This window comes from Nicrophorus vespilloides, unplaced genomic scaffold (assembly GCF_001412225.1).
Source record: "Nicrophorus vespilloides isolate i.1.1-1 unplaced genomic scaffold, Nicve_v1.0, whole genome shotgun sequence".
In the NCBI taxonomy this organism is placed as follows: domain Eukaryota; kingdom Metazoa; phylum Arthropoda; class Insecta; order Coleoptera; family Silphidae; genus Nicrophorus; species Nicrophorus vespilloides.
Window position 1 is genome coordinate 163,025 of NW_017096360.1, and position 26,382 is coordinate 189,406.

General features: G+C 45.0%; 8 protein-coding genes across 14 annotated transcripts; 4 read left to right on the plus strand and 4 right to left on the minus strand.

Moving 5' to 3' along the window:
- Positions 1–437: 437 nt before the first annotated feature.
- LOC108556819 (polyribonucleotide nucleotidyltransferase 1, mitochondrial) lies at positions 438–3,334 on the minus strand. 2 transcript variants are annotated; one of them, XM_017913092.1, is made up of 5 exons: positions 3,029–3,334; positions 1,504–2,953; positions 1,251–1,438; positions 837–1,194; positions 438–773 (listed from the first exon to the last, which is right to left on the minus strand). In XM_017913092.1, exons 1-5 carry the CDS (start codon positions 3,160–3,162, stop codon positions 645–647), a joined length of 2,259 nt encoding a protein of 752 aa, XP_017768581.1. In that variant the 5' UTR covers positions 3,163–3,334; the 3' UTR covers positions 438–644. The 2 variants fall into 2 exon arrangements, with proteins under 2 accessions (XP_017768581.1, XP_017768582.1); XM_017913093.1 differs by having other exon boundaries at positions 3,025–3,100.
- Positions 3,335–3,489: 155 nt separating this feature from the next.
- LOC108556792 (intron-binding protein aquarius) lies at positions 3,490–15,613 on the plus strand. Of its 2 annotated transcripts, none has more exons than XM_017913062.1 (18): positions 3,490–3,701; positions 3,786–3,886; positions 3,949–4,102; positions 4,177–4,575; positions 4,633–4,791; positions 11,144–11,257; positions 11,343–11,446; positions 11,504–11,615; positions 11,674–11,887; positions 11,970–12,018; positions 12,105–12,202; positions 12,265–12,402; positions 12,484–12,714; positions 12,772–13,060; positions 13,124–13,240; positions 13,318–14,530; positions 14,599–15,147; positions 15,219–15,613. In XM_017913062.1, the coding sequence occupies exons 1-18, from the start codon at positions 3,630–3,632 to the stop codon at positions 15,576–15,578; spliced, it is 4,473 nt and encodes a 1,490-aa protein (XP_017768551.1). In that variant the 5' UTR covers positions 3,490–3,629; the 3' UTR covers positions 15,579–15,613. The 2 variants fall into 2 exon arrangements, with proteins under 2 accessions (XP_017768551.1, XP_017768552.1); XM_017913063.1 differs by having other exon boundaries at positions 3,617–3,701; positions 3,957–4,102.
- On the minus strand, positions 4,909–7,303 carry LOC108556794 (probable G-protein coupled receptor Mth-like 5). The gene is made up of 6 exons (XM_017913064.1): positions 6,484–7,303; positions 6,208–6,421; positions 5,863–6,151; positions 5,708–5,786; positions 5,340–5,645; positions 4,909–5,280 (listed from the first exon to the last, which is right to left on the minus strand). Exons 1-6 carry the CDS (start codon positions 6,690–6,692, stop codon positions 5,010–5,012), a joined length of 1,368 nt encoding a protein of 455 aa, XP_017768553.1. The 5' UTR covers positions 6,693–7,303; the 3' UTR covers positions 4,909–5,009.
- On the minus strand, positions 7,730–9,413 carry LOC108556795 (G-protein coupled receptor Mth2-like). Its single transcript, XM_017913065.1, has 5 exons — positions 8,934–9,413; positions 8,687–8,871; positions 8,309–8,614; positions 8,134–8,238; positions 7,730–8,063 (listed from the first exon to the last, which is right to left on the minus strand). Exons 1-5 carry the CDS (start codon positions 9,408–9,410, stop codon positions 7,853–7,855), a joined length of 1,284 nt encoding a protein of 427 aa, XP_017768554.1. The 5' UTR covers positions 9,411–9,413; the 3' UTR covers positions 7,730–7,852.
- A 73-nt stretch (positions 15,614–15,686) lies between the features above and the next one.
- On the plus strand, positions 15,687–17,680 carry LOC108556796 (testis-specific serine/threonine-protein kinase 2). Its single transcript, XM_017913066.1, has one exon. It carries the CDS (start codon positions 16,480–16,482, stop codon positions 17,590–17,592), a length of 1,113 nt encoding a protein of 370 aa, XP_017768555.1. The 5' UTR covers positions 15,687–16,479; the 3' UTR covers positions 17,593–17,680.
- Positions 17,681–18,030: 350 nt separating this feature from the next.
- On the plus strand, positions 18,031–23,097 carry LOC108556776 (resistance to inhibitors of cholinesterase protein 3). 4 transcript variants are annotated; one of them, XM_017913038.1, is made up of 11 exons: positions 18,032–18,443; positions 18,510–18,848; positions 19,051–19,232; positions 19,753–19,896; positions 19,961–20,102; positions 20,463–20,483; positions 21,051–21,169; positions 22,104–22,322; positions 22,393–22,552; positions 22,621–22,769; positions 22,834–23,097. In XM_017913038.1, exons 1-11 carry the CDS (start codon positions 18,203–18,205, stop codon positions 22,936–22,938), a joined length of 1,821 nt encoding a protein of 606 aa, XP_017768527.1. In that variant the 5' UTR covers positions 18,032–18,202; the 3' UTR covers positions 22,939–23,097. The 4 variants fall into 4 exon arrangements, with proteins under 4 accessions (XP_017768530.1, XP_017768527.1, XP_017768528.1 ...); XM_017913041.1 differs by lacking the exon at positions 18,510–18,848 and having other exon boundaries at positions 18,031–18,443; XM_017913039.1 differs by lacking the exon at positions 20,463–20,483.
- A 403-nt stretch (positions 23,098–23,500) lies between these two features.
- On the minus strand, positions 23,501–24,278 carry LOC108556782 (NADH dehydrogenase [ubiquinone] 1 alpha subcomplex subunit 11). Its single transcript, XM_017913048.1, has 2 exons — positions 23,794–24,278; positions 23,501–23,721 (listed from the first exon to the last, which is right to left on the minus strand). Exons 1-2 carry the CDS (start codon positions 24,185–24,187, stop codon positions 23,585–23,587), a joined length of 531 nt encoding a protein of 176 aa, XP_017768537.1. The 5' UTR covers positions 24,188–24,278; the 3' UTR covers positions 23,501–23,584.
- Positions 24,279–24,382: 104 nt separating this feature from the next.
- LOC108556780 (F-actin-capping protein subunit alpha) lies at positions 24,383–25,806 on the plus strand. Of its 2 annotated transcripts, none has more exons than XM_017913044.1 (2): positions 24,383–24,567; positions 24,635–25,806. In XM_017913044.1, exon 2 carries the CDS (start codon positions 24,766–24,768, stop codon positions 25,645–25,647), a length of 882 nt encoding a protein of 293 aa, XP_017768533.1. In that variant the 5' UTR covers positions 24,383–24,567; positions 24,635–24,765; the 3' UTR covers positions 25,648–25,806. The 2 variants fall into 2 exon arrangements, with proteins under 2 accessions (XP_017768533.1, XP_017768534.1); XM_017913045.1 differs by having other exon boundaries at positions 24,638–25,806.
- Positions 25,807–26,382: the final 576 nt, after the last annotated feature.

The following is a 26,382-nucleotide window of genomic DNA, read 5'->3' on the forward strand; positions in this document are numbered from 1 at the left end:
ATTATAATTGAATGGTAGTCATTAGCATCACCATCATCGACTGTATGTATGTATGTATATTTTGGTAATTCTTTGAGTACTAACATTTAATTTAATCGAATTCTTCGAAATTATATGAGCAAGAATCATTTTCACGAGAAACATATCGTATTAAGTAAATAGCCAAGAAAACTTCAAACAATTATTTTCACAAATGATGAACGATCATCGTTGCGCCAGGTAAATCCGTTACGTTTATTCAAGAATTACTTCAATTGACTATGAAAGATACGCACGATACGATAATACTACACCACACATTACATTCAAACACACAATACATTCCATTCATTCATACGTTCGTTCGTTCCTGCTGCCACTTAAATAAATAATGAAGCAACAGGTATTAAATTGTTTGTGCAAGGTTTGTAACACGGATTGTTAGTAGGAGGGGCGGTGGTGGTGGTAGATGGTATGGTATGCGTGAAACGATTATAGATTAATAACCGACCGGAAAAAATAAACACAAACAATACATAGTGAACGTTGTGAGGGAGGAAATAAAAGTGTACCAAGTTTGAAAGAAGACGAAGACAACGTCAGCAACAAAAAAAGAGAGTGTAATGTAATTTCTTAAGAATTAATTAACGTTCATCGTACAAACTTTATCTGAGCGCCGCACTCTGAAGAACTTTCCTCGACAGTCGCATCAAACCGGAGACTGGATCGCGTCCAAAGTACTTCACCTGCATCTCCTGGCCCACCGCCAAACCCAGAACACTAGGATGCCCCACCTGAAAGCAGGCAATCAAGCTCAAAATCACTGTACGCGCTACTGTACACATACACACACTCACCTTGCGCTGATCCAGTTGAGAGTTGTGCAGAAGCGCGGGCGGCATGCCCGGATAAAGAGTGACCATCACACCGATATCGCGTATCTCGACGATCGTTGCACTGTAGATGCCGCCAAACTCCAATTCGGGCGTTCTCTCCGTGTTCAGCCATTTCTGGATGATCTCGTTCGCCTCGTCGAGAGCGCTCTGATTCGGTGCGAATATCTCGAACGTCGTATCGTCTATCTGATTCACCTGAACGCCGGTCTGCAGGAAGAGTTTCTTCAGATTGATTCCACCGACGCCGAGCAGCTTGGACCGCTTGTGCACCTCCAATTCCAGCTTCTGACTGACCGGCAAATTCTCTTTCTTTTCGACCCTGCCCAAAAATATTATCATTATACGGATAGATGGATGGATAGATCTTAAATTTACCTCGGCTTCTCGATACAATCATGCATGATATCCAATATCTTGGCTTTGGCTTCGGTCGCCTTCTGTATCGATTCCATCACGATCTTCAGCGGCAATCCGGGAATCTTGATATCCGCTTGCAGTGCGGTGATTCCCTTCTTGGTGCCGGCGATCTTAAAGTCCATATCTCCCATGTAGTCTTCTATACCCTGAGAACAAAACGAACAACATTGCAGAAGAAAGGTGGTCGATCGTGCCGGCGTGCGTCACTTACCAGTAGATCGGTCAGTATCCGATAGTCCTCCATGTGCTTGGTATCGTTTTCCGAGAACCTCGAGATTAGTCCGATGGCGACGCCGGCCGCCGGTGATGAAACTGGAACGCCTGCATCCATCAGGGCCAAACTGCCGCCGCACACCGACGCCATCGAACTTGAACCGTTCGATTCGAGCACCTCGGACGTGAGTCTCACCGTGAACGGATAATTCTCCGGCAAGATCGGATTGAGTCCGCGCTCAGCGAGGGCGCCGTGTCCGAGCTCTCTTCTACCGGCCGGTCCGATTCTGCCCGTCTCCTTCGTCGCGAACGGCGGAAATTCGTAGTGCAGGAAAAAGTTCTTCTCCTTGACGCCGTCACCCGTCAGCATCGCCATCGAATCCATCTTCAGCGCGCTCTGCTGCGAGTCCAGGGTGACGGTGCAAAACACCTGCGTCTGACCTCGCTGAAAGACGGCGCTCCCGTGCAACGGTTTGTACATGTTCACCTGACACGAGATGTTGCGCAGCTCGTCGAACGTCCGTCCGTCGCATCGGACGTTCTCCTCGAACACCAGATCCCTGAACACCTTCTTTATCAGATCGTTGAGGCCTTCGGCGACGAGTGCCACGTCCGTATCCGGATAGTTCGCCCTGATCTTCTCCAGCACGTCCGTCCGCACATCGTTCAGCGCGTAATCCCTGCTCAGTTTATCGTGCGTGTAGTTCATGAAGATCTCCCTCACTCGCATCCCCGCCAACGTCCTCAACGCTTCCTCGACCTCCCCCGACAACTCTTTCGCCATCTCCAACTCTCTCTTCTTCTTGCCGCACGCTTTGCTCAGTTTATCTATGCTCTGTATCACGTGTTGCGTTTCTTTTGTGCCAATTTTTATCGCCTTCAGCAGATCCTGCTGTAGCATATTCTTCGCGCTACCCTCCAACATCACCACCAGGTTCTGTTTGGTCGCCGTCACAATCAAATTCAGTATCGACTCCTGAAGTTCCCTCCTCGTCGGATTCACTATGACCTCGTTGTCGATGAAACCCAATCGCACCGCTCCCACCGGTCCATTCCACGGAATGTCGCTGACAGCGAGAGCAGCGGATGCCGCATTGATTGCTAGCACATCCGGACTGTTCGCGCTGTCCACCGCCAGCATGTTGCAGACGACCTGCGTTTCGTAGAAAAAGTTCTTCGCGAACAGCGGCCTCAGACTCCTGTCCACCAGTCTCGCCGATAGAATCTCCCTCTCGCTGGCGCCCAATTCTCGCCTCAGGAAATTCGTTGGTATCCGACCGGCCGCAGCCGATTTCTGCCTGTAGTCCACGACGAGCGGCAGAAAGTTGCTCGTCGACGGTTTCGTCTTCGACACTGCTGTAACCATGACTGCGGTGTCACCTAGCGACGCCACGGCACATCCGTCCGCCAATTTGGCGTATCTGCCGGACGATAACCGGAGGTTCCTCCTGCAACGAACGTACATTCACTCGACCCATTCTGAACAATATTTATAACCTGAAAATGCAGCGGAACGTACCTACCCGTTGCTGAACGGCACCTCTACCTCGGTCTGATCCAACGGTGCGCTATAATACCTCTTGCATCTCCTGACATTCTTATTTTCTAATTGGACTAAATGTTTACCAGCTACGGACACCCTCCTAACACCGTACATCTTTCATTTGTTTCGAGCAGTTTCTAGGTTATGATGAATACAATTCATACCATATTTTATTATTATTATTGAACGATCGGTGTTTCTCAAACGCGCAAAATGATATTTATAAGAATACCTTGCAAACACGTATATTTGGACTGTTGTATTAAGATAAAATCATTCACAATTCTAACAAATCCAAAGAATCTATTTTTATTTTTTTTAATGGAATTATTCGATGGATTTGAAAATAGTTCACATATGTTGTTAGCACTGCTTCTTCATAATCATTTTCGTTTTCTAACGTTTGCAATCCATATTATTTGTATTATTATCTGTATTCTTGTTGGTATTATTGTTTCAGTTGGTGGTCGTGCTGTCGTGTGTTATCGTGTGTGTGTTGTTTAGTTGCTCGCAAGCCAATTTGAATGTGAGAAAACTGAATTCTGAATTGAATTGATCCAATTTGAACATTAATTGCGGAGATGGCGAGCGAAACTGCGTCCAAGATCGTCGCTCCGACCGTCGACCAAATCAATTCCGATAGGATAACGCAGGTGAATATTCAACATAATAATAACCTGAAATGATTCTACCTCGAACGTACCTCTAACGTATAAAACATTCGTTTTCTTTCGTAGCTCGCTGAAAAGTACTGGGCCCCGCACACAAAAAACTCTCACATACCCTACGAGCCAAATGTCATCGAAGACCTATACTTCCAGGAGATCAGAGGCACCAAGTGAGTTTAATTCAATCGATCAATCGATTATCTCTTCAATTTCGTGTTCTGATCTATTGCAGTTTTTCAGTGAGGAGGATAATGGTGCTGGAGTTCAGTCAGTATTTGGAGAACTACCTGTGGCCAAACTACAGCCATAAAGCCACTCATGCACACATCATGTCCATAGTGATCATGCTGAACGAGAAATTCAGGGAACGTGTGCAAGTCTGGCAGGTGAAATAATTCTTTAACTATTTGCGTGTTTCATCATATCGTTCTTATTAATTTTTTTTTCTTTCTTCTTGAAGGCATTCAAAGAAAACAGTCAACACTTTCCGCACTTCTTTGAGCAGGTGCTGAATTTGAGCGTAGAACGCGACGAATTGTTGATCACCATTAAAGAGCAAACGTCGTTGCTGGTGTTCGTGAATCGCTGCTTCAACAGCATGGAGGAGCCGATTTGCCGAGATCAGGTGAAACGATTGGTGTCGTTGTCCATGTGGGTTTCGCTGCAGAGCGCGCGCCGAGATTCCGAGTTTCGGAGGTGCCCAAAGTGGGAAAAGTACTGGAAGGCGATACAAAAAAAGGATAAACCTGAAATGATGGAAAAGCTGATGTGGGAGAGAACGCTGTTGCATAAGATGATGTGCAAATTCATGGAAGTCCTCGACAGTATACCAGAGGAAGGACCGATAATGCAGGAGAAGGTAATTAGCAAGCAGAAGCAGCTCGTCGGAGCGTGATTTAATTGCTCGCGTTTGCAGGTTCTATACTGCGAGCGATTTTTAGAATTCGTCACCGATCTGGAGGCTCTGCTATTGACGCGCAGGTTCTTCAACACGGTCCTGGATGATTGCCACCTTGTAGTTCGATGTCAACTCTCAAATTTGAGTAAGCGACCAGAGGGTCATCTCTTCAGACAGGTGAGTGTTATTGAACGATTTTCATTAGGGAGGGAATAATTTATTATGTCTAAATATATAAATAGTATAAAAAAATAATATATATATATATATATACGTGTGTGTGTATATACATATATATATATATATTTGAAATGAGATTCTCGTATATATCGAAAAAGTCGAGCTATATAGTTAAGTACACTTTTGCGAGTTTTGAACCATTTTCGTTTCGATTTTTAAAAGTCGGTCGTGTGCAGTCGCATTGGCGTCGCCGATGACCATTTGTACTCCGGTTCCTGTCGGCAATTGTCGTAGCAACAGGTGTCGCGAATCATCTTCGATATGCTCTTCGGATATTTGATTAGGCAGATGTAGAGGTACAGCGGTGCCTGGAAGGTATTCACGATGATGTAGCAATAGACGAGTCCGTCGAGTGTGGAAAAAGACATCAGGAAAAACACCCAGTTGACGCTCATCACCAAGAATACGAGCACGAACATCCGAAAACTAAAATCAATAAACATTTAAAAATGCGCATTCGCTCGCTCAACTCGATTATGAATTACCTTCTTTTGAGCTGCTTGTAAATTTGACCGGAATTGCGTCTCGTCCGGAGCAATTTGATGATCGTCTTAACGATGAACACGTTCACCAAAACCGTAAAGGCAACGGGCACGAAGAATATTATCATTGCCAGAGAACCGATCTGCTCCTGTTCGTCGTTTTTGAAATGCGATTTGACCACTTCGTAGTCGAGCGTGTAGTGGGCGAAGATGGCGAGGAATCCGGTAACGGCCGTACTGAGCCAGGCGTACAGAGAGTAATACCGGTACTGCCTGTAATCGGTCATACGTAAATAAGCGTTGCGGGATCTGCAATAAACAATCAATCAAACAATCATTACTAAGTTGACTATGACGTTGATGTTACTCACTTGAATATTTTCCAAATGCAATAGCCTAAACTGTTGAGCCAAAAGAACGCACCCAGCAGACTCACGTACGATACTGTCTCTGCAAAGGATTTATTTTTATTATTTCTTTGCTGTCGTTACAATTTGGAACTTTCATGCTGTTGCTGCCTACCTACCTGTTACAATTATGCTCACGTTGCTCTTGAAGACTGTCAATAGTCTGATCAGATCCGCGACCTGATTGATCAGAAGGCACAGAGTGATGGTCAGAAGGACGCGACCCACCAGGTCCTTGAGCGGCGGCATCACTAAGAAGAAGATGAGCACGGCGAGGAAGCAACCGATCGCAACGATGTGCGTCACCGGATTAACAATGTTTCGCATCAGCATCTCGTTTGTCCAATGATTCTCGTGTTTTGGATCACACACGAGAGCGTATTCAGACAAAGTTCCATTTTCGACCCTCTGAAAAATGTTTAAAAATGAAAGCAAAAATTGCATTAATTATGCCCAATTCTCACCTTGTCCAGGCAATACTTGCCACTGTCATAATCATAGAACACCATCTTCTTCTTATTCATTTCCTCAAACTCCTCTTCTTCCCCCTCCAGCGGTCTATTTATGTAGTGTCTCAGTTTTCCATTTGGAAGCAATCTGAGGACATCCTGAGAGTTGACATAGTGGTAGATCGACCACTGCTGATGGGAGCCGCAGTCAGGAGAGCCTGTAGCTATGCTGAATCAGCACACATTCAGTTTGTGGAAAATTAATGTTGCAATGAGGAAAGAAATACTCACAAGTAGTCAATTTGCTGATTGGATCTGCCATGTTCGCTGGTGAAAATGGGCCTCCACTTGGTCTCCCTGGTTTCATTGATGTTGGTGCAGTAATTTTGTACATAGATTTCATTTTCTTCGCAGCACTTGTTCACCCTCACCTTTGACAAAGACGGGTCGCACCAAGCGCACACTATTAACGTTGATAATATGGTCCACAGTGTGCTCATCTTTATTGTGAATAAATTCTTCTCTTTGCTGGAATTGCGTACGAATCAAATCTGTTTCGCTCCCCTCCAATAAGAACGATTAACCTCAAAGCGCTCTCGCTCATCTGCTAGCTACTCTATTGGTAGGTAGGTAGGTAGGTGAGTGTAGGTGAGTTGATTGGTAGGTCGGTTTGTTTGTTTGATATTCCAGTGGCGCGCGCGCGTAAACTCGTTTCTTCTGATTCCAAATACGATGATCCATCACCATCACACACAACTTCTTTCTTCTTTTACGGAGGCAGATGGATGCAGAGAATGCTATTTTATTGTATTCTTCTTTTTTTTTTCCTGCCTTTTCAAGGAATATTAAAAGGAGTTTACACCATATGCGGCCGGCCTTTCCATTCGAGTGTGTATAACATGAGAATAAACCGTTAACACGTTTTTCCCCACCCGCTTTGTGACGCTCATCGAAATCCCCTAACGCATCCGTCAACCCTTGTGACTCGATACGCACGCACACCTGGATTACGTGCGTATACTTCCGGGAAACGCGTAATCACCTAACAATAACACAGACCCCCCAAATGGGAAAAGGTGGGCCGAAGTGTTAGCTAATTGCTGCTGCCGTCGCGGTATGATCTAAGGAATGAGAGCACCGACCAACTTGGAACAGACGATCATTTCAATTATAATTGCAAATGTTATGGTTTTAATTATAATTTGCTTATTGAATCATTTATATAATGTATTGCGATGTGTGCGGATAGGTGTGTCAACCTACCTACCTACCTACCTACCTATCTATCTACAGAGAGATTTGAATAATTCCATATTTGTGCGCATTTGTTGTTTCGCTTGATGATTTTGCTGATGTCAAGCGAGGCGGGGGTGCATCATAAAATTGATATCATCATATAATGGACATGTCGCGGAACTAATGTTGATGATCTCATGCATGGCGCCACAATCTGACCTTCATTCGCACGTGATTGACATCTGTTTGATATTCTTGAGAGAAAAATTGTGCTTGCCGCATATTGATGCTAATAAGATAATAACATTCATGATACGTTTAATATGTAAACGATGTTTAACATAAATATTGATCAGATCTTCTTTCAATGGATGATAATAATAATAATATGGCACGTTAATGATACTGTTCGCTACTGGTCGGATCAGATGCGATCGTTGTTGGACATCTGCACTTCGTCCTCTCGCTCGTATTCGTCCACTTGCTCCTCGTCTACGAATGTCTTCCACATGCCGGGAAATTGGAAACAGTAGAACCCTTTGTTCGCAAGACCACGCAACGCCCTCTTCCTGAACACGACAAGCAGCAGGAATATCAGCACGCCTTGCAGCACGTTCACGTAATCCGTCACGACCCTATAGATAACAGAAACAAAAAAAAATAGAGTAATTCGAATGGTACTTGGATGACGATATTCGATATTACCATACGTAATTCAGGATTCTGTGCACGTTATTCAGGGCAACGGAAATCACCTCGAAGAACCAAAGCAGTCCCATGATGAGGAACAACCTTACGTACAGGCGGATTCTGCAAGTAAAAGTAGAGTTGTTGCTGTTGCTGCTGCTTCTGATCGTATAATCATAAATCGTATAATCACTTGAATTTGAGGGAGCGGACTTTGGCGTCGTTGATGTTCTTGGTCTCGCGCCATACTGCCTTGATGGATAGAAGAAATAGGACCAGATTGATGCACAGCAGTATCGAGATGGGACCGTAGAAGTAGGCCCAGGTTGCGTGCTGACCGTTGAACCAGCACCGGCCGGTCGCCAGATTCGGTTTGAGGTGGTCCCCGGGCGTGTGGTTGGCGATGGCGAGCATCGTGAGTAAAACGATGGGCATTCCGTGGCCGTAGATCAGGTAGATCATGTACCATTGCCGATCAGTGCCCATGATGTGAGGTCGTCTATACGAAGATCATGATTATTCGTAACGATTACTTTTACGAGGACGAGGTGCGAGGACGAGGTCGACTTACGTGGCCGTCTTCCATACGTGGATGGAGGTAACGTGCAACCAGAAGAAGGTTGTCATGAAGGCGAAGTAGTTGATGTACGCGAAGGTCAAACACCACACCGTATCCAGATTGCTGAACAGTTGGATGATGCCCAAGCACAAGAGCGACAAAGCGAGCGATGCGATCGCATGCATAATGCACTTGCCCTAATTGTACAATAGATGTATTTATTTATTTATTTATATATGTGTATACGCGTGTTTCTTACCTGCAGATCTCTCAGGTTCGGAACGAGCGCGTAGACGAACAGGGTCATGCACAGGAATATGACCGAGATGAAGCCGCAGATGGCCCTCAAAGTGAACCATAGTTCTTCCGAAGCCAGCGACTCCTCCTGCTCAGCGTTCATGCAAATGATGGCCACCTTCGAGCCGTTCTCGCTCTCCAAACTCGTCAAGCAGAATTCTTCTTTGGGCACGACCACGTCCTTCGTAGAACCTATCGTCCGGTACATGAGATCACCGCTGCTCGACAGCCTGAACGTCTCGCTCTCGTCGAAATCGGGGTCCAGAAGGTACTTCTTCGGACAGCTCAAATTTATCGGTACCTCATTCCAGCACTTGTTCTTCTGAATCAAGTTGGGTTCATCGCAGCACGAATTCAAGCCCTCCGCCACCGACGTCAGTGGTTCTAACGTGCAAACGCACAAGAATAGCAACAGTTGCGAAGATCTGAACATGAACATGATCTGAAACAGAGAAACACAATATAACTCCTCATTGATTCATCAATTCTCAACGTCAATATGACATTTTCATTGATTGAGACACACCTATTTCAGATTAGATTACAGCATTATTATGTATTTGGTTTAACACGTTACATTTATATATATATATAAAGTTACAGATTACAGATAAACAACGAGATCGTTGTTTAATCGTGTATATTGTCATTTTTCGAAGTGTATGCGGAGAATTCGCGATTGCAAAAATAAGTTTTTCTTAAATGAGAAATATCGGTGATGACTTTACGCTGAACTATTTTTATTTATATCGCAGCGCCGTTCGATTCGATTTTTCGCGCAAACTATGATTCTTCTCCTACTGATACAACATATGTTGTACAGATTACATGTTTCGTATCAATCGCGTCGCCTCGATTAGATAGATAGGTTCGTTCGACACGCTACGCAAAATGCATTGTTTCCATCTCGAAACTATTCTCTTAGAGATTCTTTCCTAATATCTATCAACGTCATCCGAAAAACAAAACAAAATCAAATGAAAACGACAATCTCCGAGGTTATCATACTGTTTTTTTTTGGTTTGTTTGTGTAAAGATTAGTCAAAAGAAAAGTTTATACTAAGACTAATTGCTTAACAGTATGTGTTAAAAATTGCAGAGAGAAATCATTCGGCACCGGCGATTCTAAAAAATTACCGAAAACTTGAGTTCTTAATGCCACTGCAATTATAGTTGCGCAACGCATATTTCGTGTTTATATAATAAAATCAAGTTGAAAGATAGAGAGAACAGCGTCTTTGGCTTTTGGCTCTTTCTCTGTTGGTCAAGGCTGATTCACAATTATGCCATCATATTTACATAATTGAGCATGTTTAATCTCTAAATATTTGTCGAATGCGATTAATTAAACAACAAGTCCACATTGTATTATTATAGTTCAACAAATATTAGGACGGATCTGATGTGTGTGTGTGTGTGGGTGTGTATGCCGTTTCCACTATTTCTGCCATGCTAATGTTATCTCTAAATAATAGCTTGCAGCGTTATGTAAACTCATTAAATTCGTGAACGTATTTTCAAAAGCAATTAATACTCGCTCGCCAGACTCCCACGCGAATCATCTTCGCGTGAAATTAATAAAATTTTAAAACCAACTTTTAGTTTGTTTGTTTGTTTCTTCTTTAAATTTGATTTTTATTTTTCCGTTAGTTCAGTTGGATGAGGTGGGGATGGTGGTGACGAGCTAGACTTAACAACGAGATAATAAAAATAACTACATTAATGTTTACATGTGATGGAATGGGATGGGATGGGATATATGTTGGATCAATAATATATATATTTATACTTACTCACCTTTATACTTACAGCGATGTTTCTAAAACTATTGTTTATATGTTTTTCGAATTTGTTGTTATTGTTGTTCTTCCTCTTCTTATCCGGTTACTGCTTTTCTGCATGCTAACAATAGCAAGAACGTGTTGATGTTGCCGCGACCAAAGAATGATTCAGACTAGCTTCATTGCTTTTAATTTCGCGTCTCGCGCGCTCGCGATTCTCATTCAAACCAGAGATAATTTGGACGTGCGTACGCAAATCGTACCCAATATATACACGTCGTATTTCTTTTTTTTGTTTGTTTTTAAGTTATCACATTAGAAAATTCATAGTTTTTATTTTGTAAACTGTTTTAATCGATTGATTTTGTTGATGTTTTGGTTTGTTTTTCAGTTATTGGATATGCTCAAGTTCTACGCCCGCTTCGAAATCAGCGATGTAACCGGAGATCCGCTCACCGATCACGATATGACTGAACTTCATTACAACAACATTACATCGTTGCAGGTATTTCGATTATATCCCCCTTTAGAATATATACATACATATATATATGTATTGTGATAAGTTTTCATATTGCTTTTCTTTGCAGAAAGCGGCATTCGCGAAATTCCCTGACCTGAGGAACTTTTCGCTGGCGAACGTGGCCAGCGTCGACTCCAGGGAATCTCTGCAAAAACACTTTTCAAATTTGAGGTAGATTTAAGAGGAGGATGAGTAGCGTTCACGATTCTATTCGTTCCTTTGTTTCAGCGTTGATAAGTTGAGAGCGATCGGCAGTTATCTGCATCTGGTGCCGACGACCGAGAACGAGAAGGACGCTCCATGGTGCAGAACGGACGAGCAATTTCTCAAGGAGCTTCTGGTAATTTTTGTCTACCTTCTCTGACTGTGGCTAACGAAGCTAACAATTGAATGTACAGATTTCCAGGCACGAGAAGCGCATCTCGCAGCTGGATTCGCTGAACGAGATGCCACTGTATCCGACGGAGGAGATCATCTGGAATGAGAACGTCGTACCGACGGCCTACTTCTCCGGCGAGGGTTGCCTCGCTTTGCCCAAGCTCAATCTGCAGTTCCTCACGCTGCACGATTATCTGCTCAGAAATTTCAATCTGTTTCGCCTAGAGTCCACTTGTGAGTATATATATTTAATAACCATCAATCACACGATAAACGTTGCTAAATAAAACAAACTGTTTTTCTTATTTTCAACCAGATGAAATACGTCAAGATATCGAAGATGCCGTCAGCAGGCTGTGTCCTTGGTGAGTATAGTTGCTGTTGCTTCGATTATAAATAGAGACGCAGATTTTAAGTGTTTTGTCATTTAATTTAATTTTTCCGTTTCTAGGAAGGCCGAGGATGAAAGCGTATACTGGGGTGGCTGGGCTCGAATGGCCCAACCAATCGTCACCTTTGCCGTTGTCGAGGTGTCCAAACCCAACATTGGTTAGTCAAGAAATTGCTGGAGAGAGAGAGAGAGGACATTTTATTAAATATGTTTGTTACAGGGGAAAAACGTCCGAGCCGAGTTCGAGCCGATGTAACGGTGAACCTCTCCGTCCGGCCTGAAATCAAAGCGGAATGGGAGAATCTGCGAAAACACGATGTGTGCTTTCTAATCACCGTCATTCCTGTAAACCCGATCGGTCAGTTGCGCAACTTTACACTTGTTTGTTTTTATTTTTTTTAACTATTGTTATTTTGTTCTGCATACTCTCTATTTGAAGGCACCAAATACGATTACAAGAATGCGTTCATACCGCAGGTTGGATTGCACTGCGTGAGAGGTTGCGAAGTCGAGGGTATGCTCGATAGCAATGGGCGTGTAATAGAGGATGGGCCCGAACCGAAACCGGCCATTCCCGGCGACAAGCGGACTTACAGGGTGTGGCTCGATTGCAATCAATATAGGGACGACATGAATCTGACCAATCAGGGCGGCGAGGACGTGTACGAAGGTAGTGCTCTTTTATATATATGCCGGTGGGCTTTGTCTTAATCTCCAGTTCGTAAAGGTTTCAACATATTCATGCGTCGGAAACCGAAGGAGAACAACTTCAAGGCTGTCCTCGAGACGATCAGGGAGCTGATGAACACCGAGTGCGTCGTTCCCGATTGGCTGCACGACATCATCCTTGGATACGGAGACCCGGGCGCCGCCCATTACTCCCGCATGCCCGACACTATTCCCACCATGGACTTTAACGACACCTTCATCGATGCCGCCCATCTGCGCTCCTGTTTCCCGAACAGAAAAATCACGTATTCCGCAAAAAATCGAGAGGAAATGCCGAGACCATTCAAGTAAATTGTAGCATTTGAATCGAGCAAAAACTGTAAAGTTAATCTTATTCCTTCTTATTCCAGGATTACCTTCGATCGGCGAAAGGATGACCAGGTGAAGGAGGAGGAGAAGGAGGTGTTGACTGTAGAATCGCACAAAATACCTAAGAGAGGACCGTACACATTCAACGAGCCCAAAAAGTACATATATATATACATACAAAACATAACTGTTTGTTGTTATTATTTTGACTAATCCATTTGAATTTGTGTAACAGGAACAGCATTCCGTTTACGCCGACGCAGGTGGAGGCGATCAGGGCAGGAATGCAGCCCGGATTGACGCTGGTCGTCGGTCCACCGGGTACAGGAAAAACAGATGTAGCCGTGCAGATCATCTCGAACCTCTACCACAACTTCCCCAACCAGAGAACGCTTATCGTGACCCACTCCAATCAGGCACTGAATCAGCTCTTCGAGAAAATAGCATCTCTGGACATCGACGAACGACATCTGCTACGTCTCGGGCACGGTGAGGAAGCGCTGGAAACGGAAAAGGACTTTAGCCGCTACGGACGTGTCAACTACGTGCTAGCCAAGCGACTCGACCTGTTGTCGGACGTTCAGAGGTTGCAGGAGTCGCTAGAAGTTAAAGGCGATGTCGCCTACACCTGCGAGACCGCCGGTCATTTCTACCTGTATCAGATCCTGTCTCGATGGGAGCAGTACCAGAGCGTGGTGCGGCCGAAAGGCGTCGATCCCGGTGACGTGTCTTTGCAGCGGATCTCCGAGGATTTCCCATTTAGCAAGTTCTTCGAGAACGCTCCGCAACCTCTGTTCAAGGGCGCATCGGTCGCAGAGGACTTGGACATCGCGGACAGTTGCTTCCGTTACATACAGCACATATTCAATGAGCTGGAGGAGTTCCGGGCATTCGAACTGCTCCGATCCGGTCTGGATAGATCGAAATATCTGCTAGTCAAGGAGGCCAAGATCATTGCGATGACGTGTACGCACGCCGCCTTGAAGCGCAAGGAGCTGGTGGACATGGGCTTCAAGTACGATAACATCCTGATGGAGGAATCCGCTCAGATCTTGGAGATCGAAACATTCATTCCGTTGCTGCTGCAGAATCCGCAGGACGGCTACAACAGGCTGAAGAGGTGGATCATGATTGGTGATCACCATCAGTTGCCGCCCGTCATCAAGAACATGGCGTTCCAGAAGTACTCGAACATGGAACAGAGTTTGTTCACACGTCTGGTGAGGCTGGGTGTGCCGACGGTCGATCTGGACGGACAGGGACGTGCGCGGCCCAGCATCTGCGACCTCTACAAGTGGCGATACAAGAACTTGGGCAACCTCGAGCACGTCTACAACAGGGACGAGTACAAATCGGCGAACGCCGGCCTCCAGTTCGACTTCCAACTCGTCGACGTGCAAGATTTCAACGGTGTCGGCGAGTCGGAGCCGAGCCCGTACTTCTATCAGGTGCGTATATTCTATTATCGGCTCTCTTTATTCTAATTGTGTGGGGAAATGTTCCATTCTTCGAACAGAATTTGGCGGAAGCAGAGTATTGCGTGGCACTGTTCATGTACATGCGACTCATCGGGTATCCGGCTCAGAAGATCTCCATCCTGACCACGTACAACGGACAGAAACATCTGATCAGGGACGTCATCAACACCAGGTGCGCGGACAATCCGCTCATCGGGAGGCCTCACAAGGTGACGACCGTGGACAAATATCAAGGTCAGCAGAACGACTACATCATTCTGTCGCTGGTGAGGACGAAGGCGGTCGGTCATCTGCGCGACGTCAGGCGTCTGGTCGTGGCAATGTCGCGAGCTCGTCTCGGCCTCTACGTCTTCGCTAGGGTTTCGCTGTTCGAGAACTGCTTCGAGTTGACGCCCGCCTTCCAACAATTCATCAAGAGGCCCAACAAGCTGCACCTGGTGCTGAACGAGATGTACCCGACGGAGAGACAGCACCTGCAACCCCCGCCCACCGAATCGACGACCGTCATCGAGGAGATGACGCAGATGGCGAATCTGGTGTACTCGTACTACATGGGTCGCGTCAAGGCCATGAAAGACTTTTATTATGTAAGTAGACGAAATCCGCTCGACTCTCATCTTAATGACACGACGTATATGTGTATCTTTATTTTATGAAGGCTCAGAAGAAGTGGGATGAACCTGGAGCGTGCGATGTCAAAGATCGTGATCGGATGATATCAAAGCACCCCGGCGAAGACAGGGACACGGACAGCGAGGACGAAGAAGGAGACGAAGGTGATAAGCGGAATAAAATGCAAGTGCCTACACCCATACAGGAGGAACCGATAGAAGATGACGATCATATGCGGAAAAAGATGCGAGTGTCTACTCCCATGCAGGAGGAAGCGATAGAAGACAACGCTGTCCCAATGGAAACGGAGGAAGCAGGAGATGATGCGAAGGAACAGCACCAGCAGCAGCAGCAGCATCAAGAAGTAGAGGAGAAAGAGGATGGAACCGAAGGAGGGAAGATGTGAAAATGCCGTGGCGTAAATACAACTTTTTCGTTATATTTTATTTTTTTATCTACATATATGTCCTCTAATTCACTCTATTCCCCAATCCTTCGATTTGCAGCGGTCTCGATTCGAGGGTGCGCTGATATTTCTTTGTTTGTATATACATATATATTTAGTGTCATTTTGCTGTCTGAAAGATCAAAAAATAGTAAATTCTTGGTTGCATTAAAATTTTCGTTCCGCGTGGACCACCGTTTCCAAATTTCGAATTGGCGAATTTCCTGCGCGACCATATGGAGGAGTGTTACAAATCAGCGATTTCCGTGGATTTCCAACGAACGACTGTCGTCGTGTGATCTCTTCAAAGGAGGAAGAGAAGAACATTCAACATTTCTACAGCATCCATCCAATCGAAGAATACACATCACAGCAACAGCTCTCATCCACTCATTCAAAGCGTGCGCACTCCCCCCGCCCGAAGAAGAATTAGAAGAAGTATCATATACATATAACTGGCATCATTCGAATTTTCGAGTTGTATACATCTTTCGTGAAGGAAAAGGGAAAAGGGAAAAGGCAGGAGGATCATTTTGGAAGATTTGTTTTAAATCGGTAGATGTGCTTGCACAGACGACCAGTGTGGAACGGCAGCAGCAGCAGCAGAACCAAAAAACTTGTATCATCGAATTCATCGTTCATTTCTTAATAATAATAATAAACGAATCCAGTAATAATAAACGTAGAATTTACATTGAAGAAGAGGAGAGTGGAGAAAAATTGGCTGTTAGGAGGAAGAGGAAAAGTAGAAGTACAAGAAAAAAGGAACTTCAGGTTTAGCAGTAGTAATAGCAGCAGGTGGTTAGTGGTGGTGGTGGTGGTGGTAGTGGTAGTTGTGACAAAGAGTATATAGTATAGTATTATGGCGAATTCAAAATTGAGTCCGCGGAATTCGGAGGTGAACGCGCTCGAGCAGCGTGGATATCTGATTGGCAAGAAGATCGGGCAGGGATCGTACGCGACCGTCCATCTGGCCGAGTACGTGGACGGCACCGGGGGAAAGAAGATGAAGCTGGCATGCAAGATATTCGATAAGGAGAGGGCGCCCAAGGACTTTCTCGAAAAGTTCTTCCCGCGCGAACTGGACATCCTCACGAAAATAGAGAACGCCCATCTGATCCAGGTGCACAGCATCCTGCAACGGGGTCCGCGCGTCTTCATATTCATGCGGTACGCGGACAACGGGGATCTGCTCGATTTCATAAAGAGGAACGGAGTGGTCCCCGAACAGCAGGCCAAACTCTGGTTCCGGCAGATGGCGAGTGGCCTCCAATATCTGCACAACAAGAACATTGCGCACAGGGACCTCAAATGTGAGAACATACTCTTGTCGAGGCGATTTAATGTAAAGCTGGCGGACTTTGGTTTCGCCAGGTTTTGCGTGGACGGCGAGGGCAGACGTGTCCTCAGCCAGACGTACTGCGGTTCGGCCGCCTACGCCGCACCCGAAGTCGTCAACGGCACCCCATACAATCCGAAACTGTCGGACATCTGGTCCCTGGGCATCATACTCTTCATCATGCTGAACGCGTCGATGCCCTTCGACGATTCGAACCTACGGAAACTGCTCAAGGACCAGATGACGAGGAACTGGGTCTTCAGATCACGAGTGCGTGATACGATTTCGTCGGCGGCCAAATCGATTGTGCGGCACATCCTCGAGCCGGACATTACGCTCCGTCTGACGCTCGATCGGGTGATCGCGCACGACTGGGTGAGGGCACGCAAGGAGCGAGCCGGTGGAACGCTGATCGGTCGTCTCGTCCATCCCGGTCAAAACAATAGCAGCAGCAACAGCAACAACAATCATCATCAGCAGCAGCAGCAGCAATCGCAACACCAGCAACAGCAGCAGCAGCAAGAGTCCACGTCCGGCGCTCGATCGTACGACGAGGAAGATGCCGGTCCAGGCGATCACAAAAAACCCGAGACGAAGAAGAGCAACACGCTGATCAGCGTAGGCAAGGAGCAGTGAGAACGGCGCAGAGGACAGGGACAGGAGGAGAGCGCGCTTGCTATTCCTAAATAAATTTAAGATGAAGAATAAAAGAAATGACACCACCCACCACCCATCTCATATCTCTCTCTCTCTCTCTTTCTGTTATATTGCTGTTGTATTTTTTTTCGGTTGTTGGTTTTTGGGAATCGAACCAACGACCTTTTCTATCAGATTTTCGCAGTGTCGTAATCTCTATTACACTCTATTTCTATAGTAGGCAACACACTGTACGCGAAACACTTCTTTGCTTGCATTTAATTATTGTACCGTGCCATCTCGCAGCTACGACCAATAATTTATAACGAATAGCTCTATAATTATGTTTGCGTACTTCTGTTGAGAAATTTCATTAATTAATGAATTGATTTGAGCGCGCATGCGATCCGCTGCTGCGACGCGTCGTCGTCTTCCCTGGGATCTGGCGTCGATAAGCGTCGCGACGTCCATCCAGTGGCATAACGAGCGAGCGTCGCGACGTCCGACGCAATCTTCCTAAGCGGACCGATCGAGCCAACGAGCGAAATAGAAGAAAAGAAAAGAAAAAAGTTATTGCAATAGAGTTGAGGCACTCGGCGGGAATCGCGAGATGCACTACAACAGCGGTGGAGCGTCCTGGAACGGCGCCCAGAGCGCGACCAGTTCACACCAGCAGCAAACCCCATCGAAGGCTGCGAACGGCGGCGTCGACATCGGCCCCAAGAAGACGGCGTTCATAGTGTTCGTGGTCGTCGCGTGCTTCGCTGTATTATGGCCCAAAGTGTTTTATCCAATGATGTTCGGAACGACGGACGATCAGCTCAGGCCGAACGCAGTCGACAAGAGTGCAGGTAATATAATTGATTATTTGAATTCTAATTAATGATGACGATGATGATGATGATGATGGAGAGCAGGATGTTGCGATGTGTTTTCCGATTCGGATGTGACGACGATTAAGATTATATGGGAAATGTGCGACGACATAATAATACGGGATGGGAAAGGAAGAAGAGGAATAGACGGTGTCTTGGAGAGATGCAGGTCCAAGGTGATGGACACCTGCGGCATCGACGTCGGTCCGCTGGTGTCGCAGGGAAGGGCGAGGGCAGATCTAAAATTCGGTACGCGGATCAAACGGATCCTGCAGGACCTGCGAACCCTTAACGGATCGCTATGCCTGAAGCACAACTTTGGCCTCGATCCTCAACATCTGGGGGTCGGCCACAAGGTCACAGCCGACTACAAAGCGACCAGTAAGGCAATTTCATCAAACATCAAACTACTACTACTACTAACAACAACAACAATAATAATCGAATTGCATTTTATTCTAATCTATTTTTACTTGCAGCCAACTAATAATAATAATAATAAGCAGTGTGTGTGTGCGTGTCCATCCATCAATCCATCTTCTTCCAATATTGTTATTATTTATTTTATTTTGTTCTGTCTTAGGTGTCCGGCAGGAGCGACCTCCGCACTTGAGGGCGGAGATGCTGCATCCTGCGTTCAAGGAAAGGGGAAGTGCCATCCCCAGGTATCAGTCATCCTCTTCATCATCTTCTCCACCTGTGAGCGGTGGTAATCTGCCAAAGGCGCATACCATTCCGAAGGGCGCTAAACTCGTCGAAGGACGAGTAAGTTTTATCATTATTATTATGGGAATAATGAACGACGAAGACGAATGATCTTACAAAAACATATTTTGCGTCTCTGTAAAAATATCCTATGACCATCGGGGACCACCTTACACACACACACACGCATTCACGAATTTAAAATATTTTCATCATTTCATCTCTCTCTCCATCCGCTCTGTATCTGCATATCCCGTCCCTCTTTATCTTACACCACACACACACAGACACATATACGTGTGCGTATGCGAGAGTTCGAAATGCGAAAATAACTTTTTCACTCCGTTGCCTAATAATATTCTATTTTCGACATTCTGATCTCGCTCCTATTATAATATTTCTTTTTCGCTCACTTCTCGTGTCTCGCAAACAGTTGCTAATGCAACCATTATGCACATACATTTATTTATGTTTTCTTCTTTTTGCAAATAGCTCTTGTATTTGTTGTTGCTGTTGCTGTTGTTATTGTCCTCTCGCATCATCATTATTACTACAATTATGATTTGTTTCCTTTACGCAGCCCGGTCCGATTCCCGGAATGAGGCCGCCCATGGGAGGCGCTGGACACGTCGTTCCACCATCGCAAAAGGCCGGAAGCATGGGCATCATCATGCCCATCTACACCGTCGCCATCGTCGTCTTCTTCACGTACACCCTGATCAAGGTGCGATGAAGCTGTTTCAAAATTTGAATTTTTCCCCCTCATTCCCTCATTTTCACTCTTGCAGTTGCTATGCAAGAAGCAACCGGACGGTGCGGGTGGTGCGCTGTATCCACCGGTCGAACCAGATCCGCAGTTCCGGAGGGACGTCTTCGAGAGCGAACGATGCAAGATGCCCGCAAAGAGGGATCAACCGTCCAGCAAGATCGGTATGTCTACTACAATATGCCTTCTTTCTTTACTTTTTTCATCTATCCACCACCATCGCCACCATTTACTGCTGACAGAAAAACAGACTATGACAACTCTCTGACTGACCGATATCAATCAATCAATCATAGTCATCAACAACAACAACTACTTTCTCCCTTAATCTCTCTCTCTCTCTATCTATCTGTATAATAACATAATTATGATATCTATGAAAGCAGCTCGCACTTTAATTCATCAGTTTTCGTCGTATTATAACAAAACATTCGCATGTACACGTTGCTGATAATATTACCTACAAAAATGTTGTTTTTACTTTTGCCTCCGCTGCTGCTGCTGATGAATGATGATGGCTGCAGGATGGAAGGAAAGGGACGCAAGTGAGTCGTCTTCGTCTTTTTCTATATCGGAATTATCATTATTATTACCATTCGTTTTACCTTCTTTATAATTTTGCTTAGTGCCGCCCATACCTATTTCTACATTATATTCTCTAAAGTTTGCGCACCTCATCTCACCTCACATCATTATTATTGTTTGTTTTTTTTTGTTGTTGTTGTTATTGGTAATAGTCATACTCTAGATCGTATAGATTTGCAAAATACGTACATGCACATGTCAGACGTACGTACGAGTACATGTACGTATTTTTTGCAGATTTTGGTCGCGCTGTAGCTCTCGAAACAGACAAAAACAGGAGGGTGGGTCGTTTTGAAAAAACTCATATTTTCTTCAAATTCATTTTTCTGTTTTGTATATATTTATTTATTTTATTTTGTGTTTGTTTGTTTTCACATTCTTCACTTTTACAGTGAGTTTGCGTAGCGATGTTGTTGTTGTTATTGTTGCTTGGGGTGAATTGTAGCGATTCCGATGATGATGATTATGATTTTGTTATTGTTGTTGTGTGCGATTGGCTAGAACAGATGTTGTGGGGGGTGTTGCAGGGGATGACGAGCTGGACCAATTGAGGAGGCGGCTCCGCGAGACGGAAGTTGCGATGGAGCGAATCGTGGCGCAGATGGCGCAGGTGCCTCTAGGCAGCGGCGGCGGTGGTCCTCCTCAGGTGCGGCCCTGTCCTATCTCTCTCTATCTACACACTCTTACACACACACATACACACATTCTTCTTTTGGTTTTTACCCAATAATATTAATAATTCATCCTATCGATCGGTCGGTCGGTCTGCGGGAGGGGGCGGCGCACACGAACACCACCATCACGCAAGAGAGAGCTACAAGAGTTTTATTTATTTTTCATGTGTGTTTCTTTGCTGGTGTTTACTTATTACGATTGTTTTACATTGTTTTTCTTTTTCTTCTGGTATTTTGTTGAATATTCCGCCCTCCTGTCTCTAAAGCTGGTCGATGAATATTACGATGACCAGTTGATCGCTGCACAGCTCGGCTTCTAGCTATTTGCATGCGCCTCCTTCATACCATCCCTCCCTTATCTCGTTAACAATGATGACTTTACTTTGTTGTTGTTCTTCCGTACAGATTGCTGCCTCCTCGTACAGTATAATATGTTATGTACCTGCAGTAGTTGTAGTTATTATTGTTATTATTATTATTTGAAGCCCAAGTTATAGTTTATTATTTTAGTTTTGTTTTGTTTATGAACAATTTTTCAACAGTTGTAAACGCAATGACCGCACTGCTCGATGAGGTCGATGGAGAACTTGAGGCCCGCAGGAAGGCGGTGGCCAATCAGGTACCGTTCACAAACAAAATCAGCGCCTCCCCTCCTCCCAAACTAACAACAATTTGTGAAGAAACAAAAACCAACAAAAAAAAACAGTTTGTTATACTTTGCTTCGTTTCGTCACGTTTTTTTTTAATGTTTCTTTTCTTTATTTGCATGACATTCAGTAAAATGTAAACACAACACACATGTACACGATTCGCCTAAAATTAATCTATGAATGTGCTGTGTGCGAACGTTTTCCGTGTGACTTTGCGCTAATCAAAATGTGTGATGTGATATGGTGTGATATATAGGATGATGCCGATGGAGGAAGAATCGCGAAACAGAAGCATCCTCAGAAGAAGGAGGTTGAGGTGGACGAGGAGGAGGAGCAGCCGCAGGTGAAGGTGGTCGGTATGGAGACGAGGGCCAGCTGCGAGGGCGGTCAGAGGTGGAGCAGCAACCAATCGGTGCGTTCTGTTCTGCCGACGCCTCCGCCCCCGTTACCGCGGGACGCTCCCGAACCACCGAAGGTTCTCTTCATTTCCAGCGCGCCCACTGTTCTTTTGAAACTGTAACCTGGTGTGTCTGGATGTTTTGCAGGAGATCTTCTTGGAGGGAGCGCTTCCCGCGCAATCTCAGCTGCTCGTCGCCGACGCCAAGATCGAAACGCAGAGCTCCGACTCGGAGGATGATCCGGCCGTCGTCCTCGCCGGCAAGATGACGCTCTCCGTGATCAGCCTGGATACGGCCGTCGATGAAAGTCAGTTAGACTTGACACGAAAGAGCTTCCTTCGTACCGCTTCGTACTACTATTATGCTATTTTGCAGGAGAGAACGAAGACGACGACGACGACGATGAAGCGGATGAGGAGATGAACGGAGACGATGAATTACTTACTGAATCCAAGTATACGACAGTCAGCAGCGGCACCGCAGCAGAACACGAAGTATCCGATGATGATGATGATGACGATGATGTAAGAAAAATAAATTACATCTAACTAACTAAACACTACTTGTTTCACCATCGAATGAATCTAGGAAGCAATCACCGATAATGACGATGACGACGACGAAGAAAGCCCAGAGGAGCAACAACTTATTGAAGACATCGATACTAAAAATGTCAAAGCCAAAGAAGAGTAAAGACAATGATAATGAATATAGATTGCCGAATAATTACGGACTACTACTACTCCTTCGCAACACTATTCTCTCAATCTCTCCAAAATAGCAAAACAGAACATTGATACAGATTTCTCTCGAGAATTCTAGAAAAACAAAAAATGCATCGTGAGAATTCCCGAGAAAGAGATAACATATTTTAGACTTCTAGACAGAATATACAATTGTGAGAACCAAGATTAGCTGATATATATAATGTTGACTGATATCAAATACCAATACACACACCCACACCCACACATGACTCTCAACAACCCTCTTCTCCTGCCCCGTTTCGGTGTTACATTTGTAGGGAATATTACCCATTATTATTATTATATAAAGAAATAATAAATACGTTTGCGTATGTGAATATTATTGTTAAATTTAAGAAATATATATATATATATACGTAGAATAATGGATTGTCAATATCTTTTATTTGTTAAGAATTCAATTCTCAATCAAAATACATTTGCATATTCTTCTGCATCATATCAGTATTATGGGAGAATGCAGTGTCATGCCAAATGCAGGGCCATCGAACGTGATTAATATAATTTATTAACTTATATACAACAGAACAACAATCGGACTACCATCAAAAGCATTAGAAAGTGTGCTCCATTTACTGATCCAATTTCCATGCGCCTGGATTGTCTTTGGTCAGAGTCCAATCATGTTTGGGGGTCCAGATAGTACCAGCCATTGGATGGACATGGGTGGGAATTATGGTGTAGCCATTCTGAATGCAATGCTTTTTACCTAAACATAAACGATTGTATTGATCATCATCATCGTCATCATCATAATAATAATAGAGTTGCAATCTCTTACCTACGGCTAGGCCAGAGAGGGCCATCATGCCTGCACATGCTGCCTCAGTGTTACCCCTCCAGGCACCAAAGATTGCACCTGCAGCAGCACCACCCAACAGCCAGTTGATCTTGTCATCTTTGCTGCGGATGTTGCAAGCCATGTTTGTGGTTACCACGAACGCCGCGCTCATACCCATCAATGGGAGCGTGAGGAAGGCGTACCTTCCGAGGATCTTGGCGTAACCCTGGGGCTTCGAGTGGAGGAGGACGTCGACGGTGGAGAGTCCCAAACCGACGATGAAAGTCGGCTTCAAAACGGACCACAACTTCGGGAAGACGTCTTCGCCGTCCGGCGTATCGAAATACGCGTACGGCTTCTCCTGGTCCTTCTTTGCCATCAACATCGACAACATTTTCGCTGCTTTTACTATACGTTTCCCACTGCTTACACTCGACTAAACGATAACCTCAATGTTATGTAAAATTTCTGACCATTTTTGACAGGTAAATTATTTCGATTGTGCGTTCGTTCGGTTGCCTATCATCACCACCACCACAGTCGACTAGTAATTTACTCTTTATTTTGTTGCCGGTTGGCACCATCATCCATTTGACACATGTCAAACTGGCGGTAGCAGTGGTGGTGGTGGCAGTGGTTTGTCATTGTTGGCGTTCGGGTGTGTTTGTATATCAGAATTTGTGTTGCAGCGATATCTCCATATCGAGTGGCACAACCAAACCCAATTACTGTCAAATCCACGTATCCTGACGAAGGAAGCGGCGAGTGCAGCAGGTAATCTATTGCAATCAACCGTGCGTTACGCAGACGGCCGCTAACTGTTGTGCCACCGTTTTTTCAGCAGCAGCAGCAGATCAAAATCACGCACACTCACACACACACACATATACACAGGCAACAACAACTGACTAGAAGTAAGAGTGCGAAAGAAAGGAAGGAAGGAAGGAAGAATAAATAAGCGACAGCAGTAAGATGGCGGCCACCGACGGAGATGATGTTATCACCGATCAGGACAAGGTGAGGATCGTGTCCGATTTCATACTGCACTCTCCGCCCGGAGAATTCAACGAGGTATTCAACGACGTTCGCAAGCTGCTCGACAACGACGATCTGCTGAAGGATGGGGCGAGCGGTGCGTTCGCCCAATACAACAAGGACCAGCAGATCCCTGTGAAGATAGAGAATGCAGAGTGTGCCGTCCTCATCACCGAGTACAACGACCTGGGCAACAACAGGTTCTACGATCCGCGCACCAGGCAAAGCTTCAAGTTCGATCACCTGCGAAAGGAGGCGTCCGACTATCAACCGCACGCTCCGGACGCGACTGCAGAACCGTGGCGCGCCGCTCTCGATGCCGAATTCGCACTCTACACACGCAACCATTACAAGGACGGCGTCTGCAGCGCGATGGGCAGATCGCAGCCGGGCGGTGCGATCACCTTGACCGCCTGCATCGAGGACCATCAATTCCAGCCGAAAAACTATTGGAACGGACGCTGGAGGTCGCAATGGATAGTGACGATGAATCAGGGTGCCGCCGGTGCCGTCGCCGACGTCAAGGGGATCCTGAAGGTGCAGGTGCACTACTACGAGGACGGCAATGTGCAGCTGGTCAGTTCGAAGGAGATCAAAGAGTCGGTGCAGGTGACCACGGAAGCGCAGACGGCGCGCGACATCGTGCAGGTCATCGAGGACTCGGAGAACTTTTATCAGAAAGCGATCTCCGAGAACTACCAGAACATGTCGGACACGACTTTCAAGGCGCTCCGGAGGCTGCTGCCAGTGACGAGAACAAAGATCGACTGGAGTAAGATCGTCTCCTACAGTATCGGTAAAGAGCTCAAGACGCAATAGGTGGCCGTGCCTGCCGAAAGATTGGTGGACAGTCACAGATATATGTGTGTGTGTGTGTGTGTTATGTGTATTTGTAATCCAATCCCTACAACCCAACCTACTACATTGTTATCGCGCTTAAAGGGGGAACGGTGTGTACATATAATTAACAAAAAAAAATGTTTTTCTTTACTTCTCAGTCTATTCTGCTGAGAAGAAACTTATGAAATTATAATCAAATTTATATAAAAACAGATGCAAAGGAAAGATAGACGAGAGAGAGAAATATATATATCCATTAATTAGGATAGAAGAATATATATTTATAGCTGTTAGTTTTTCCATTGATTTTTTTTTAATTCAACAAGTGTTTGATACATTGTTATTCTTGTTGTAACTGCTTTCTCTCTGTTTGTGTTATCTAAACTATAATTTGCAAGGAAAGTGAAAAGTATTATTATCAATTAAATCGCATTACGAATTTCTCTGGTATTGATTGGCTTTCTCTCTCTCTCTCTCTTTCCCAATCGATCATATATATATTATTTTGCAATGTTTCCACCGTCGCCGCTTATCATCATTACTATTATTATTATTATATATATATATATATACACAAATATATTTATAACAATTAAATGTTTATACGAATTATTATTTTATTATGAGAGCAATTAATCACAACGACCCCCACTAATGTCAGTCGGTCGCCGCCATCTCTGCTCCTACCTACTTTTATCTACGATTGATGACTAC

Excerpts from the sequence above, each read along its gene's own strand:
- LOC108556819 (XM_017913092.1), bottom strand. The coding sequence starts at position 3,162 with ATGTACGGTGTTAGGAGGGTGTCCGTAGCTGGTAAACATTTAGTCCAA. Across the intron at positions 2,954-3,028 it reads GAGGTGCCGTTCAGCAACGG|GAGGAACCTCCGGTTATCGT; the intron begins GTAGGTACGTTC and ends CGTTCGTTGCAG. Across the intron at positions 774-836 it reads CTCAACTGGATCAGCGCAAG|GTGGGGCATCCTAGTGTTCT; the intron begins GTGAGTGTGTGT and ends GCCTGCTTTCAG.
- LOC108556780 (XM_017913044.1), top strand. The coding sequence starts at position 24,766 with ATGGCGGCCACCGACGGAGATGATGTTATCACCGATCAGGACAAGGTG.
- LOC108556794 (XM_017913064.1), bottom strand. The coding sequence starts at position 6,692 with ATGAGCACACTGTGGACCATATTATCAACGTTAATAGTGTGCGCTTGG. Across the intron at positions 6,422-6,483 it reads AATCAGCAAATTGACTACTT|CATAGCTACAGGCTCTCCTG; the intron begins GTGAGTATTTCT and ends GTGCTGATTCAG. Across the intron at positions 5,646-5,707 it reads TGCATTTGGAAAATATTCAA|ATCCCGCAACGCTTATTTAC; the intron begins GTGAGTAACATC and ends TGTTTATTGCAG.
- LOC108556796 (XM_017913066.1), top strand. The coding sequence starts at position 16,480 with ATGGCGAATTCAAAATTGAGTCCGCGGAATTCGGAGGTGAACGCGCTC.
- LOC108556782 (XM_017913048.1), bottom strand. The coding sequence starts at position 24,187 with ATGTTGTCGATGTTGATGGCAAAGAAGGACCAGGAGAAGCCGTACGCG. Across the intron at positions 23,722-23,793 it reads CCTCTCTGGCCTAGCCGTAG|GTAAAAAGCATTGCATTCAG; the intron begins GTAAGAGATTGC and ends GTTTATGTTTAG.
- LOC108556776 (XM_017913038.1), top strand. The coding sequence starts at position 18,203 with ATGCACTACAACAGCGGTGGAGCGTCCTGGAACGGCGCCCAGAGCGCG. Across the intron at positions 18,849-19,050 it reads AGCCGACTACAAAGCGACCA|GTGTCCGGCAGGAGCGACCT; the intron begins GTAAGGCAATTT and ends GTTCTGTCTTAG. Across the intron at positions 22,323-22,392 it reads ACGCTCCCGAACCACCGAAG|GAGATCTTCTTGGAGGGAGC; the intron begins GTTCTCTTCATT and ends GATGTTTTGCAG.
- LOC108556795 (XM_017913065.1), bottom strand. The coding sequence starts at position 9,410 with ATGTTCATGTTCAGATCTTCGCAACTGTTGCTATTCTTGTGCGTTTGC. Across the intron at positions 8,239-8,308 it reads GTCCGCTCCCTCAAATTCAA|AATCCGCCTGTACGTAAGGT; the intron begins GTGATTATACGA and ends TTTTACTTGCAG. Across the intron at positions 8,064-8,133 it reads AGAATCCTGAATTACGTATG|GGTCGTGACGGATTACGTGA; the intron begins GTAATATCGAAT and ends TGTTATCTATAG.
- LOC108556792 (XM_017913062.1), top strand. The coding sequence starts at position 3,630 with ATGGCGAGCGAAACTGCGTCCAAGATCGTCGCTCCGACCGTCGACCAA. Across the intron at positions 4,576-4,632 it reads GACCGATAATGCAGGAGAAG|GTTCTATACTGCGAGCGATT; the intron begins GTAATTAGCAAG and ends TCGCGTTTGCAG. Across the intron at positions 14,531-14,598 it reads CGAGCCCGTACTTCTATCAG|AATTTGGCGGAAGCAGAGTA; the intron begins GTGCGTATATTC and ends TTCTTCGAACAG.